The sequence below is a fragment of the Cucurbita moschata genome, unplaced genomic scaffold, assembly GCF_002738365.1.
Source record: "Cucurbita moschata cultivar Rifu unplaced genomic scaffold, Cmos_1.0 Cmo_Scf00044, whole genome shotgun sequence".
Taxonomy (NCBI): Eukaryota; Viridiplantae; Streptophyta; class Magnoliopsida; order Cucurbitales; family Cucurbitaceae; genus Cucurbita; species Cucurbita moschata.
This window is the reverse complement of record NW_019268560.1, coordinates 1,900,456-1,916,414: the sequence shown is the minus strand read 5'-3', so window position 1 is coordinate 1,916,414 and position 15,959 is coordinate 1,900,456. Positions and strand designations below refer to the sequence as shown.

General features: G+C 36.7%; 1 protein-coding gene across 2 annotated transcripts; it reads right to left on the bottom strand.

Annotated features, from left to right (window-relative positions):
- Positions 1-132: 132 nt before the first annotated feature.
- LOC111434017 (twinkle homolog protein, chloroplastic/mitochondrial) lies at positions 133-15,869 on the bottom strand. 2 transcript variants are annotated; one of them, XM_023071316.1, is made up of 21 exons: positions 15,253-15,869; positions 14,497-14,630; positions 13,183-13,238; positions 12,762-12,819; positions 11,359-11,469; positions 10,836-10,919; positions 9,741-9,821; positions 9,469-9,534; positions 9,282-9,398; positions 8,224-8,271; positions 8,049-8,134; positions 7,867-7,927; positions 6,667-6,849; positions 6,346-6,477; positions 5,320-5,381; positions 3,799-3,882; positions 3,181-3,312; positions 2,044-2,140; positions 1,583-1,717; positions 1,185-1,252; positions 133-575 (listed from the first exon to the last, which is right to left on the bottom strand). In XM_023071316.1, exons 1-21 carry the CDS (start codon positions 15,554-15,556, stop codon positions 503-505), a joined length of 2,172 nt encoding a protein of 723 aa, XP_022927084.1. In that variant the 5' UTR covers positions 15,557-15,869; the 3' UTR covers positions 133-502. The 2 variants fall into 2 exon arrangements, with proteins under 2 accessions (XP_022927084.1, XP_022927085.1); XM_023071317.1 differs by lacking the exons at positions 133-575; positions 1,185-1,252; positions 1,583-1,717 and adding an exon at positions 1,732-1,850 and having other exon boundaries at positions 2,003-2,140.
- Positions 15,870-15,959: the final 90 nt, after the last annotated feature.

Below are 15,959 nucleotides of genomic sequence, written 5' to 3'. Positions count from 1 at the left end.
ACTAAGCTCAATTTATTAAAAATAAATAAATATAGATTCAATAATTGAAAGATTAGGAGGAAATTGTGAAATGTATTATTGAGAAAATTAAAAATAAAAAATAAAAAAAATTAAATAAAAAGGCAATGGTTCTGGCAAAGCATCAATCATGGAGTGGTCGCCGACAATGAATTTAAAGTCAAAATGTTTTGTTCTTTACACATTCAGCTGATCAGCTGGAATCACAACACTGTCCTTTATGTTCCTGTCTAGTCACATTCAAGCCCACATGCTCCTCTAATGTTCATCATATATCATAAATAACCAAAAAAACAGTCAAAATTATGACATTAAATGTGTTTGGAAGAACATAAACTCCTGTCAAATGGGAGCTACAGCGATGTTTTAAAGAACCTTACAACTCTACAAACATCCATGATCTGTAAGTGGATGAATGGCCATGAATAATACTTGTGACAGCATCACAAGTAATCGATATTCATCTAAGAACGCACACCTTCATTCAAAATTTCGACTTCTTAAGTCTCTGCTCTATTCTAAAGGACTCGTCCGTGTCCAAGAATTCTCCAGTTACCCTGATGAGCATGTCGATAAAACCATTATCGATCGTCGCAGCAAGCAATGCAGAAAACGAAGGGAATCATATGAAAGTATAAACAGAGAATTAAGGGAGTGTTGTAATTTGTAAGCCACTAGATGAAATGAAACATTTAACAGTTGGAATTGCAGCATAACAAGTAAAGAATCCTGTCAAGATATTCTACCGTACAAAAAAATCTACGGGTAACGATGATCGTCAATCATTTAGCTCGCAACACAATCATTGAGCTGATAATGAAAGCAAACATCTAGGAAGGTTTAGGAAGTTAAAGATGTGCCCGTTTCTCGACATTCATTACGTCAGTCAGTCCTTATTGCCTAGGTTGTCGATTGACAGATAGCTTATACGAAAATTTTGAGCATCAAGAGGCTTGTGTGGTCAGTCCTTATTCGTTCGGTTGTGTTCTCAAAAGTAAAAGGTTCGTTTTCAAATAGTTCGTTCAAAAGGCGTCGAGAAAATATGATCTTTATAAGATGTTAAACATCCTTAATTTCAGTAAAGTATATATATAACTCATCACCACAAGAAGTCAGAATCAATATGTGAATTCCTGAAAACACTTTGAACAAAGATCTCGACATACCTATTATATGCCAAATAAGCTTCCCCAATTGTTCCTGCAACTTTATTTCGTACTTTCCGTACACATACCTACAAGTATCAAGATCACAACGAAAACTAATGTAAACCGAAATCAATATAATGTTTTTCGTGGGTAAATTACCTTTTTGATCTATGACGTCTAAGATTTACGTAACTTTAGTCCCTTCACGTCCACAACATTTAGAAAACGCTAAATTCTATTCTCTCTATTAACAGTACCGTTGGTAATCTAACAGAGTAATCTGTCGAAGGAGGTGGCCTCCCACCTCTGTTCGATTACTAATGGTGTCGTTAATAGAGGGACTAAAAGTGAGCAGTTTCTAAATGTCGGGTACTGGATTGATTGCTTTTTTATAATATGTGCACTCTTGTACTCACCTGTACGAGATCAATGGGACCAGACTCGGGGTCCCTATTACGATGAATAACAATTCCATTATCACATTTGTTAATGAAGTGTGCACTTCCACTTATATCGTACATATTAGGTGCACCTCCAGACCAGTTCTGCAACTGTAAAAAAGCAATGAAAACGTGAGAAAGAACAAGACAAAGAACAGAGATCACAGTGGCTAACGTGTCGTGAATATGAACCGAAAGGATTTAGATAATGAAGAGAAGCCTGTTTTGAGCTCCGAACAACATTAAGAATGAGTTTGTGCCACAATATCTTTCCTTATCTATTGATTCCTCTTACTGTTATAAACAGCTCATTATCTAAGTGTCATCATAAACAATCTATTAATTTGCGCCACTTGCTAGATTTTTTTTTTTTTTTTTTCGGCGGTGGTGGACACGTGTTAGGTGACCACAAGAAGAATGAAAGTTTAGCGACCAACCTGCCTAGGATGTGCAACAAACCAAACATGACAAGCGTGATGTTGGGCGAACCGTTTGACCTTAGTAAGCATCTGGCTCACATACTCTGTTTCAGTTCTGTCACAAAAAAAGAACTTCCACCCTATAGTGAACCGTACAATAAACAACAAAAGGCGAAAAGAGAAGGCCAAAATTTGCAGCTTAGATCTATCTTCAGGGCAACAAGCAAAAAAAAATAAAATAAGTGAAGTTTTGGAAGTACAAATTTGAGTTATATCACCAATGGCGCAAATAATGTTGGAATTGTTCCTTTAGAGCTAACAAATTGAAATGATCAGCAAGCTTTTTTTTCTCATTAAATCTGAGAATAAACACTCTGCTCAAGGAGATAAGAAAGTTGCAAAATCTTTTAAGGAAGATAAGGATCATCATGTGAGATCCCACATAGGTTCGGGAGGAGAACGAAACATTCTGTATGAGGGTGTGGAAACCTCTCCCTAGCAGATGCATTTTAAAACCTTGAAGGGAAGCCCGAAAGGGAAAGCTCAAAGAGGACAATATCTACTAGCAGTGCGCGTGGGCTATTACAAATGGTATCAGAGCCAGACACCGGGTGATGTACCAGCGAGGAGGCTGAGCCCCGAAGGGGAGTGGACACGAGGCAATGTGTCAGCAAGTACGTTGGGCTCGAAAGGAGAATGGATTGCAGTCCCACATCGATTGGAGAAGGAAACGAGAGCCAGTGAGGACGCTAGGCCTCGAAGGGGGGTGGATTGTGATATCCCACATCGGTTAGGGAGGAGAATGAAATATTTTTTATAAGGGTGTAGAAACCTCTCCCTAGTAGACGCATTTTGAAAACCTTGAGTGGAGAACCGAAAGGAAAAGCTCAAAGAGGACAATATCTGCTAGCAGTGAGCTTGGGCTCTTACAAATCACAACCAAAAAACTTATGAATTACATAAGAGCTAAGTATTATCACTGAGATCGAAGAAAGCATAGTCATCCATGGTAGAAGGCCACAGGAGATATCTGCATTGTCTGCTAAGTATTATCACTTCAGTTTAGATTTTTTAATTTGAATTAGATTTGTTTTAGATAAAGTTCTTTGATTAAGATTTGGCTAAGATTAGAACTAACAAAATGATAACACTCACTGGCTGGAAGGCCGTTGATGATCAAGCTCGTTATACGGGTCAATTACGAGTCCAGATACTCCATGCCTTAAAACTGCTGCTTTTGCAAGATCCAGGACCCAATTAATACTTGGGAGGGACTCATTTTCACACCTAGTCCAGTGAACAAGAGAAAGAACACATTCAAAAGCACATCAAAAGGTTTGTAGGGAGGCAAAAATGAAAAAGTAATAAAAAAAACCTACAAATTTGATCATGATTAAAATGTCATAAAAAATTTTTTTTTTAAAAAAAAAAAAAAAAGCTTCCATTAAGCACTTGATTAATTAGAGAATTGAGTATAACATGTTTCTTGAGGTACAATCTTCATAAGATATTATAAAAATGTTCCTGAGAAAATTACAAGAAAAAACCACAAAATCAAGATCCTAACATGGTAAGGACATTTTCTTCGTGAACTAGAACGTTTCACGGATACGACCGAAATTCAACAGCCAGAAACACATATCTTTCGGTTACGAAGATCGCTCTTTACACAAACTGGCCATGTAAGATTATATCTTGAGATGTTAAGTACCAGTAGTAATGTATGAATATGAAAAGTAACCAACAATATATATTTCAGACATCTCCATTTACCTTGCAAGAAAAAATGTATCATTTAACCATTGCTTGCCTTGCTCCAACTCATCGAGACTCATTCGTTCTACAGCTCCACCGTAACTTGAGGACATAAAAGAGGAAAGACAAAGTTAGTTGACAATTCAATTTATGAAAATCCGAATTTTAGTGCGGATGAACGGTCCACAAACGGGAGTCAGCTTACACAAAAAGACTCTTGTCGAGTAAAACAAGACCACGAGCGTATTGCAGGGAGAAAAAGGCTATGGGTTAATTTGGAGTATTTTCAAAATAGTTTTCTATTTTTGTTTTCCACATTGTTCTTAAGAATTAGGATTAGAATGTTTGTAGAGTTTAAAGCTATTGTTTGATTCAAACCTTTATTGACAAAGCTCTAAAGTCATGATTTTAGAATAAATGTTCTACACAATATATCATTAGTGAAAAAAACAAAAACAAAACGAGAAAGTTTTCACTAAATTTAACCTAAACAACAAAAGATTGATTTGAACAATCTGCTAAACATATACAAAGACTTGGTAAATAATGTTTCAGTAACAATGACCTATAAACAAGTGAGAAAAAAAAGGTCCGCCTTGACACTCCGACCTGTACAAGGGACCTTAGCCTAGCTGAGCACAAGGCTGCATCTTCGAATTTCGTCTTGGTCTAACCACTTAAAGATGTATTTTTTGTACCAGTGGTACATGACAAGGAGAAATAATGTCTTTATTATTTCAATGATTGTCCTTCCTTAACACTAAAGAATCCACAAAGGCCAATTAGATTATAAAATGTAGAACGGTTGCAAGTGTAAATTATCTTGCTCGTATTTCTTCTTAATTGCCAGGAAGGTACATAATAAAAAATTAAAGAAAAACTAACTAAATACCTAGATACTAGGCAACAATATAGAAAAATAAATCTAACTAAATTCCTAGATAATGTAACAATATAGATATAACTAAGACTAGGATTTACATGATATAGTTAAGGTCATTCCTTCGACACTCTCCCTCAAGCTTCGGAACAGATATCGTCCATTATCATCCATTCCCACCTTGGACTGGATAGGATTATATGCAATATTGAGGTTGTCGGTCGCCACATACCAAAGCCGTTCCTTTAGCTTGCTTTGGGTGGAGGTTGTCGGTTGTTCTTTCACCCACCCAAAGAATAATGGAAGTGTGCCGCTTTGGTACGTGAATTTTCTTTTTTTGGTGAATGATGTAATCGTTTAATTGAGAGATAAAAAAATCTTTAGGGGTATGGTGAGGTCTTGAGAGGATGTCGGGTCCCTTGTCAGGCTTAATGCCTTGTTTCAACGTTTATATTAAAAGAATTTTGTAATTACTCGCTAGCCTTTAGTCTTCTAGGTTGGAGCCTTCTTTTTAAGGGTTTGGCTATTAAAACTATTCGTAATAGTTAAATCTCAGTCGTGGCAGCAAAGCCACTCTACCCCTTTGAATCCTTTGGTTGAATATGATGGTTATAGAAATCAGGGTAGTGAGAGAACAAAAAGTACAATCTAAAACTTACCGAGCAGAAAAGAAAGGCTTCTTGATGCGTTTCTCCAATAGTTTTCTTGCATGCTCTCGAACCTATAAATAGTTCATCAGAAAAAATTTAAATTGAAACAGGGTAAGAGAAGGAAGGAAAATTAAGAAATAGAATCTGTTGGATTCCCTTAATTTTACTAGTTATCTCACAAAATAAACGAATTTCATTCAGAGAGAGAACGTATAGAGGAACGTGGGGTCACAAAAAAGGGTCTCCAACTGGTCGTCGAAACCGTGACACTATAATACTAATCACCACGTATTTAAAAACATAAGATTAATTCGAAAGAGTTGACTTTGAAAACTCTCCAAAACAACAAACAAAGCAATAAGGATACCAACTCTGCTCACACTCAGGGAGCATCTGCTCCCCATGCAACACGCACCCCACAGGGGATGCCCCCCAATCAAGACAAAAGCCCTTGGGGGGAAACACCCCTCCTAAAACCTCTGTTACACTCGAAACCATTACACTAGGAACATGTAAATAAGGAACGGTTGCATTCAGAACAGTTGCACCCGTTACAAATGTCTTGCAAAATTTGTTCCCCCATATTCTCTTCTTTTATGTATAGTTTTTTCATATTGTAGATTGTTTTATTTTTATTCATATAACTTACTGCATCTATAAACACATAGCATGTTTCCTAAACTAATGTTTGCAGAGGTTGTCTCAAGAACCTAATACACAAAAGATGGCTGGAAAGAGCAAAGAGAACTTATGTTCGTTAGCACAATTTAAATTGAACAATGTTGTAATAAATTGATTGTTTCAAGACTAAAATTAATTTTGGTACTTCAATGAAATACAGATATCGAGGTCATAAGAGAAACGTGCAAAAAGCAACACCTAGCAAAGCAACAAGCGGCGATAAGTCTAAAAGCCATCTGAAAAGATTATCAAGAATATTATGCTGAAATGTTCCACATCAAGCAAAATCCATTCACATATCAAGTGCTTAAAGAAAAAGGCTCTATGGGCAGCTCAGAAGTTTGAACAGCTCACCTGATTTTCCATAGAGCAGAGAACAAATTTCCAACCAGAACTTTCATTAAGATTGCATAGCAGGGCATCAATCCATTCACTCTTTCCCGAGTTAGGAATACCAGTGACAATGGTAAGCTCCCCTGGGACAACCTGTTTAAACCAAAGGCTTTAGCTATGATAGATCTAAAAAAGTTCGTTTTTCTGATACAAATTTTTGCAAGTTTCCTTATACCGACGTAAAAAAGGATCGCATCCTACACACAAATATCCAATTACCTTCATTCCATTAAAGAACAAAGCTAATATTTTCAAAGAAAGAGTTTGCTAGTTTGAACTCACGTTGTACAAATCATTGAGAGCCTTCCATCCAGTCGGGACGCCAAACTCATTTCCACCTTTCTTGTGATAATATGAATCAATCTCGTCGAAGTAATTTTTGAAGTTAAATAATCCGCGTATAGGAAACAGTTCTGCATTATCAACTACTTCCCTCAGGGCTTCAGGGCCCAAATACATCAGAACCTAAACACGATAAAAAAGACAAGTGATCCTCTATACAAATAATGTCCTACTATTACGGTTATGAAAGAATTTTCCTATGACCAAAAGAATTCTAAGACTTCTTATCTTAAAAGAATTCTTTGATTCCTCCCCTTCCCTATTAACCGAGGAGTTCGTAGAAGCGCCACTCCAATGAACTTTTCCTTCCCTTTAAGCTACCGGTCCACAAGGACTTCTATAAGCCACTCATCAAGAGTTCTAGGTAAACACACTGGTAAGTCCAATTCATTTTAAACGAAAGACCACTTCCCGAACGCAAAGGGCATGGAAAAGGTGGTTCAAGAATTCCTCGCCATCATGGCAAAGGCAGCAAAATGAGGGATACATGGTCCACTAGGGAATTTCTTTTGAAGCATTGGGTGGGCGTTAAAAAACATCTCAACCTCCTTGAGGATCTTGAACTTCCAAACTAGGTTAACCTCCCTACTCAATCTAACTTTTTTTTAACAAGAAATAACTTTTCCTTGATTATAAGAAAAGGAAACGCTCTGAAAGTCTTCCCTTCTCGTGAATGAGAGGATGGAAAGGAACTCTTTGATCGTCTCGGAAGCCCCTATGCCTGGTCAAGTCCAGGTTGAACTCAAAAAAACTGTCCCAAACTGCATAAGCAACATCACAACTATAAAGAAAATGATTAAAGTTCCCTAACTGTGGTTTGAACTCGGTTTAATCTGAGTACACTACCTCCAAGATAGAGCTCAACTAGACTTCTGACTTCTCCCTATATCTTAATTGTAATGTTCTTTGAAAGATGTTATGAGTACCAAAAAGATGACTTTCCACTCAAGATCTTATCTATAAGGCTCATTGCCCAAAGCAAGCTTTGTCTAGGAAAAGAGAAAAAAAATAGCAGAAATATCAGTATTTCCCATCAAAGCTTTAAATCTAATAAAAATTAACTCCTCCTTTAGAAGAGAAAAATAAATGAATCAATAAATATACAGCAACAACAATAATATATATATATATAATTCCAACCTCATTTGCATCTTTGAAATGATTGGCCTCATTCTTTTTTGGCCATTTGACCCTCCAACATCTAAGAATGAAAAATGAAAATGCATGTTACTAGCCAAACTACTCCACATCTATTCCAACCAAATAATGAATTGTAGTGAGAAAAAAGATTAAAAAAAAAAAAAAAAAAAAAAAAAAAAAACCTTTCCCTTCCAACACGACGTGCAATCTCCTCTGCTAAAGCTTGACCAGGAGCATCCCCATCAGTAGCAAGTATAATGCGTGATGCCTATCAATTTCAATATCATTTATACTAGACAGCTTTCGAAGCCCTACAATGTGTTTATGCTTAAAAGAAAGGGAACTATATTCGCCAACCTTACTCAAGTAGTCTTTGCAGTTCCATAGATACTGATACTTCGTATCCTAGCTTCACACAAAACATGAAATATGCATTTCAATCAGACTAAAATAAATGAACATCAATCAAATAATAAGAATAATAATTCAATTTTCGATATGACAATGTTAGCTTTGTGGAGAGGATGAATAGTTTCAAATGAAAATAGTGCACACAATGAAATATTACAAATGCACCGAAACCAAAGTTTTTGGCCAAAAAGAAGAACAATAAAATATTTTTTTTATGCATGCCTGCTCACAATTATTTCTCGCCCTTTATGACACAAAGATAGACCTTCTTGCGCTATTTGGGAAAGGGTGGCGTATGGCCATTTAACAAAAGGGTATGAAGGCAAATTAAACACACGAACATTACCCACACAGGTATAAAATGAGAGAAAGAGCTAGACTGGGCAGCAAAACAAGAACGCTGATCCCAAAAAAAAAAAAAAAAACAAACAAACATTCTCAAACCGACCATCTCTGGCAAGAAAATAACAAAATATGAAATTTCGAAAAATATGAGGCCTTTAAGCAGACTGGATATCCTCTCACAGCCCCTTGTAATTTTATTCTTTGGCTCCTTTGTTTGATATCAGCATAAATATTTAGACAGTCTGCTTACTTTGGTACTATCATTTCTCCTGATGAAAGTGATTTGTTAATCAGTTTTTAAAAATAAAATTAAAATGAAATCCATTGCTAATGCTAGTTAACTAATTTCATCAGGGAAGATCTGCTAGCTATATGAGCTAATTCTGTGAAACCTCTACTTAGACATATATTAGTCTGCAAAGTGAAGACAACGTCTGTTACTTGACGAAGAAGCGAGAGAATATTAATTAAGGAAAAAACCATGTAGTCTGCAGAGCGAAGACAAAGTATGTTACTCAATGAGGAAGTACAGAATCCCAGAGATGAATCAGGTGAGGTGTCAATGAAGATGGCTACCACGTCATCGTTATAAAAAGGTATATAAATCTGATGACTAAAGTTAAGGATTAACAAAAAAATCAAGGTCCTCAAAGAACAACCTGATCTACAGGAGGCACGTCCTTTTGGGAAGCTGACGGTGGTGCACCATCTGGAACGCTCACGCAATTATGGAAACCAGCTTCTGCCATTGAAAGCTTGTCTATCTCCCCTTCAACCTACATTATTAAGGAAAATTATGAGTGATAGATCTAAGTGGAGAAACTTTCCACACTAAATAGCTCATACTATGATTATATCGCTTGCGCCATCTATGTCATCCAATCCATAAAATATTTTCTCAGTATTTGCCTCCTGAAATAAAGGAATGGTAGACAATTAGATGATGATTAAATATATATTATACAAGCAAAACATAGCCCATTGTTCTTTCGGGAAGAAGGGAAAATCAAAATGCATTTAAGCTGAATCAAGTGGTTAAATTTACTCAAAAGTATATGTTAAATCTTTAGGATATAAAAAATTATCATAGGGTGTTATTTATAAGTTAAAACAAGAACCTGCCAGAACTTCTTGTTGACATCACGATACTTGCAACTAATTAATGCTCCACGTCGTTTATATGTAAACGCAATACTGATCTGTCAAAACAAGTGTAACCAGTCAGAATTGGCAAATCATGGTCAAATATTTAGTCCAGTAAGCAAATCAAAATTTATACAAAATAAGAGTTATGTCTTCGATGTCACCAAAGTAATCAAAACTTTCAGCATTCTTGCTGTCAAATTTTGTATGGCAACTAAAAGTATCTTATTTTCCGTTTTAAGATTTTCTCCATGCATCCCACCCCCAAACGTGTTGAGGGGGAGTCCCACAATGACTAATTTAGGGAATGATCATGGGTTTGTAAATAAGGAATACATCTCCATTGGTATGAGGCCTTTTGGGGAAACCAAAAGCAAAGCCATGAGAGCTCATGCTCAAATGGACAATATCATACAATTGTAGAGAGTTGTGGTTCCTAACATGGTATCAAAGTCATGTCCTCAACTTAGCCACGTCAATAAAATCTACAAGTGTCGAACAAAGAAGTTGTGAACCTCGAATGTGTAGTCAAAAATGACTCAGGTGTCGAACAAAGGGTGTACTTTGTTTGAGGGCTCTAGAGAAAGGAGTCGAGCCTCAATTAAAGGGAGGTTGTTCAAGGGCTCCATAGGCCTCAGAGGAGGATCTGTAGTGTACTTTGTTCGAGGGGAGGATTGTTGAAGATTGTTGGGAGGGAGTCCCACATTGGCTAATTTAGGGAATGATCACCGGTTTACAAGTAAGGAATACATCTTCATTGGTATGAGACCTTTTGGATAAACCAAAAGCAAAGCCACGAGAGCTCAAGCTCAAAGTGGACAATATTATACCATTGTGGAAAGTTGTGGTTCCTAACAAAACGCACAAAAAGGTATAATAACAACTAATCATTAAATAGATAAAATTGTAATTTATGCAATTGATATATTCGTCAACGATTATGAAGCACGCTTTATCAATACAGATTTGAAATGCAATCTTAGCTTAGCATGCTTCAGATGCCATTAAGAGAATATCATCCTAAGGTCAACGCTCCGTAGCTAGCTCAATTCAATAACAGCTCCTTTTACCTGATTATTGGATCTTTTCTGCATAACTGAATTTCTTAACAATGTGTCCTTGGATATCAGTCGCTCAGCAAAATAAGCAACCAGCTGAAACAAGAAACATAATTATTTTCTCTATGTTCCATATACAGATAACATACAACAACTGCAAGTGTAATTGATAGGCATATACCAACGGAAATATTTGTATTAATTCTTTAAAGATTGAATAATTTCATTTTTAGTTAAGTAACTTATTACTTCAAACTTATCCAAAAAAAAAAAACGAGATGGTAGTATTATATCTATTTTTAATTTGTTTTAGAAAATTTTAATTAAGTTTTGGGCTAAGTTTAAATTCTTAATTTAAAGAAAGATGAGTGTTCCTAATCTAAAAAAATGTAGGATTACAATAAAGGATAAACAATTGATGGGCACCTATAAATAAGATATTTAGAAAACTAAACAATAACATACATATATGCTTTTGCAAACATCAGATAGCAATAACCATAATCAAATGAAGAACAATATAAAAATCGACCACCTCATCGCACAGTGGTTCAAGTTGTAGGCTCTCCACTGTAATTTTTCGTTTCTTCTGCTTAAGTGTGAGTTGTCCAGAAATTTGATGTGATGACCGACCATCAGCAAAAGCCTGCCATCAAAAGCTATGCTAAGCCAAATAACTCAATCATGCATTCATATAAATTGAAGCAATATGTAACTATAAGGACCAATTTGGATTGTGAACATTTTTCCATTTTTTATAAGAAACATTCCTTCACAACCATAAAATAAAGAAAACATGAGGGATAGGACATCCTTGTGAGGTCGAGCATGATAGCATCAACCACTTGCATTGGTAGATGATAAAATCCTCCAAAGCATGAAAATTAGGTTGTGACTCCCTCCCATGTAAAATCTGCCACTCACAAAATTTGACCTTCTTTGCAAGTGGCAAAAGTAGAAGTAACCTCAGCCGGAGAAGTGACCGACAAAATATGTAAAAGGGATCAAGAGGAGGAGCCTCTCAAAGGATCAGGAGACAAAGTTCTCGAGTCTCTTTGCTCCAGAAAAATGCATTGGTCTTGCAAAAGGGAAAGAACATCAGTCGGCTCTCTATCAAAAAAGGACAACTGAAGCCCAAGGAGATCGAAGAAGAATCGGACAGAGAAGGCAGAATTGAAGCCACTGAAAGTTGGTTCTACTAAGAGAGGTGACATAAACGAGGAAATACCTCCCAAAAATAAACATTCAAGCATTCTCCAGTGAACCATCTAATAAACTGAGAGAAGAAAGGGAATCCATAAGTGATAGCTTTCGAGAGGTTTTTCCTAGGCCCATAGATCGAACCACAGTTTGCCACACACTCAAAAGGGTGTGGTCATATCTGCTCACAATAACTTTGTACCATAAAGCATCAAGCTGCATGACGAATCACCACGACCACTTAGCTAACAATGTATCATTATGTAATCTCAGGCTCTGAGTCTCTAATCTTCCTACTTACATTGGCTTCACCATTAACTCCCCAAATGAGACCCTCCCCAACGGCCTTTTTCTACGAGTTCCTTATCACCCTCAAAGAGACTTACTCACGAATAACAAAATTCTAAACAGGGACAAGAAGTAGATGGTAATACCACTCAATCAAACTTTCTGAAATATTCCATGATATTTGAACAGAGTACAAGAATTTAAAACAAAAACAAAATTACCTTATCAAAAAAAATAAAACAAAACAATAATCGAACAACTCTTTTTTTATAAGAGACAATTTCATTGATGATTGAAATTTATAAAATGGATGTCATGATGTTTACAAACAAACCTTCCCAATTAACAAAGAGGGAGGTATAACGGAATGACTTTTCAAAATTGACCCTGTGTGAAAGGGCCCAACCACATTTTGCACAAAAGCACACCCAAATGAATTATTATTAATACCAGAGTACGGCCTTTCCAACCACATTTTGCACGAAAGCACATCCAAACAGCAGCTCCCCTGATATTTGAAATAAAAATTAGAAACCTACAATACTCGAAAAGACAAAGTTTGCAGAATATAGGACAATGGAATTGAAGGATTGAAAAGTGTAAGGGATGGAAAGGAAATCCAACCACTTTTTGTACATGAGAAAAGTAATAATTTCGTTGGACACAAAGATAAAGGTGAGAAGTCAAACTAGGTTCGTGGCACGCACAAAAATAACGAGAAAAAAAACCCTCCCTGTAATGCCCAAAAAGATGCCATTTAAAAATCATCCTGAATAACTTCCACAAGAACATTTAAAACATATATAAACCATAAAAGATACACACAAAAAGACTATCACTGTAACAAATAAAAAGATGCCATAAATCTTACCCATCTTCTGAGATATGTAGGGATAAGGCCCGTTCCCCTGAATCGCCCCCTTTGCACTGGCACCAATTTGATACAGAATTAAAATTAAAATTTTGAAGATTTTAAATAAATCAAAACTACCTCGTTTCACTTAGAAGTTTCAAGTTTATAACCAATAGATGAAGGCAACAAGTTAAACCAATTTATTGGAACCAAAACGAAAAAATAATATGTAAAGCCAGTTCCAGCAATAAGTAGGAAAGACATTAGTCGAGACTTTCAAACAATTTCCTAAATTTTTCTTCGTCCAAACCGTTACCATTCCAAGTTCCCTTACTATCGTTTAAAATCTCAAGCACAGTGTGTCTAGAAAATAGTGTCTCCAATTGTATTGTATGTGGATCTATCTGTGTGCGAAGTGTTTCTTCATCACCTCCATACTAAGATCATCTCCAAGTACCTCTTGAGAAATGCAAAAAATGACAGTAAAATTTGCAAGCTAACCCTGTTAAAGTAGTTGCACCATGGTCTCTTTGATCATGGTCATCTTGCAATGAGAGAGCCTATACAAAAGATGATACCACAAAGCTAGCATAGTGTTGTCGATCCTAGGGTCAATCCAGAAAGATGTGTTTCCTCCATCACCCACCCTATGGCGAATGCAGTTGGTGATAAGGTTTTGATGCTTTTTTACAAACTTACATTGCCCCTTTACAAAAGTTGGGGAGGGATCGATTAGTACATGATGTAGAAGCATATTTAACCTTTATAAGATTCTTCCACGAGGTGGTGGAGGAATCTCCATGGCCCCTTTGGATCATGTTTTCCTACATTGTTAGTTTGCTCATAGATGTTGGCCATTCCTTTAAAGCTACTCAGGTTTTCAATTTGCCCCCTTAGTGTGAGGATGCCTTTAGAATTTGTGGCTAAGGTTGGTTCTACCCAACTACTTTCAAGTTACGAAGTCCGAGAACCTCCGGGGATGCAAGTTGGAAAGAAATCGCAGGAGTTCTGAACATAAGTTCTCTGTTTTTACTAACTTTTAAAATAATATAAAGCTCATTGCTTCTTGGCAGTACGGTAAAAATAGCAAAAAAATTTGTAATTATTGTCTCTCGATGATCCTTCAATATTGGAAAGCCTTCTTGTGATTAAATACTTTAAAGGGGGAGTTTCTCTTCCGCTACCCCTAGGCTGTCTTTTTGTTTTTTCATCAATATATCTTCAGGTTTCTTATAAAGAAAATCTTTTAGAAGCTGGAAGCTGTTTTCACTTCTACAAATTGGATAAATATCTCAAGATAGCATAAAGAAACTGATATTAGAAACCCAATACCATTGGACAAAGCAAGTGGTTGGTCTGCCCAGGAACACAAAATTCAGCATCAATGTCAAGTTCCTGCAACTTTTTTTTCAGAATATTCAATCGAGTCAAGCTTAAAGCCTCAGCTAGTGGATTCTCCATAAATTCTGCACGAAAAAGAGATGCAAAATAACGTTAAAACTAAACAAACATCAAGTCAAGACATTGCCTGCAAACTACCTTGCTGTCTTAAAAGTGAACTGAATTCTTTCTTGTTAAAAAATCTCTTTCTAGTCGCTTTAGAACCATTAGGAGATTCTCTAGAAGAAATATGGGGTTCTACTTCGAGTGGCAACATGCTACGGGTTGGCAGTCCCGCTTAGGGGGTCAAATCAATACGTTCGAAGAAGAAAGATCGGAAAATCAATCTCAATCCCATCAATCGAATTGTTTTTTCGAGAAATACAAGACATAGCCTCTCCGAACCACCCAGCCAGGAAACATCAGGTTGCTCCAAACCTAACTACAAGCCTAACTACGAGCCTAACTACAAGCCTAACTACGAGTATAACTACAAGCCTAACTACGAGTCTAACTACAAGCCTAACTACGAGTATAACTACAAGCCTAACTACGAGTCTAACTACAAGCCTAACTACGAGTCTACTACAAGCCTAACTACGAGTCTAACTACAAGCCTAACTACGAGTCTAACTACAAGCCTAACTACGAGTCTAACTACAAGCCTAACTACAATTCAAAAGCCCTAAACAGCTCAAAAGCGATTACCTGGAGGTCTGGGAACATTGGCATGAGAAGTGAAAGACGAAACCCCATTTGGTTTCATGGAAAACGCCTTGCCACGGGACATGGGTCGTACAGGAAATGAACCATGAAGAACAGAATTGCTTTTGTACAGGAAAAACCTCTGCGAAGAAGAAGAAGAAGAAGAAGAAGAAGAAAGGGGCGACAGGAATAGCAGAGAAGACGACTTGCATAAATTAAAGGAACCCATTAGATAAAATGAGGAGGAAAGGGAAGAGAGCTTGGAGAAGGAGCTATAAAGACACTGATTGTGATGAAGAAAACGCATGGCTGGGTAGGTGGGGCTAGGGTAAAAGGCTGCCTATGGCCTCCATTTCCCTGTCTACAGAGTTAACATAGTGGGTAGAGAGTGAAGAAAGCAGAAGGCCATTAATATTGAATGTTGGTGAAGAAATGAAGAAACTATGGGTGTGCAAAGCGCAGAGTGGCTCTTGGCTGCTGAAACTCTTCGGCTTCGTGCGCTATGAAAATCCTAACCTTTCTACCGCCGCTTGCTTACGAACACAAATGAACCCGACCTCGATACGAGAAGCGCTCTGCTCTGCACAACTCGCGCCTGCGGGATTATTTTCCCTGTCAAATTCAAACCAAAATATCATTCGTTCATTTTACATCAGCTAAATTAATTAATATATATATATATATATATATATATATATATATATATATAT

Excerpts from the sequence above, each read along its gene's own strand:
- LOC111434017 (XM_023071316.1), bottom strand. The coding sequence starts at position 15,556 with ATGCGTTTTCTTCATCACAATCAGTGTCTTTATAGCTCCTTCTCCAAG. Across the intron at positions 13,239-14,496 it reads ACCACTTGCTTTGTCCAATG|TGCAAAGGGGGCGATTCAGG; the intron begins GTATTGGGTTTC and ends AATTGGTGCCAG. Across the intron at positions 3,313-3,798 it reads GATACATTTTTTCTTGCAAG|GTGTGAAAATGAGTCCCTCC; the intron begins GTAAATGGAGAT and ends TCACTGGACTAG.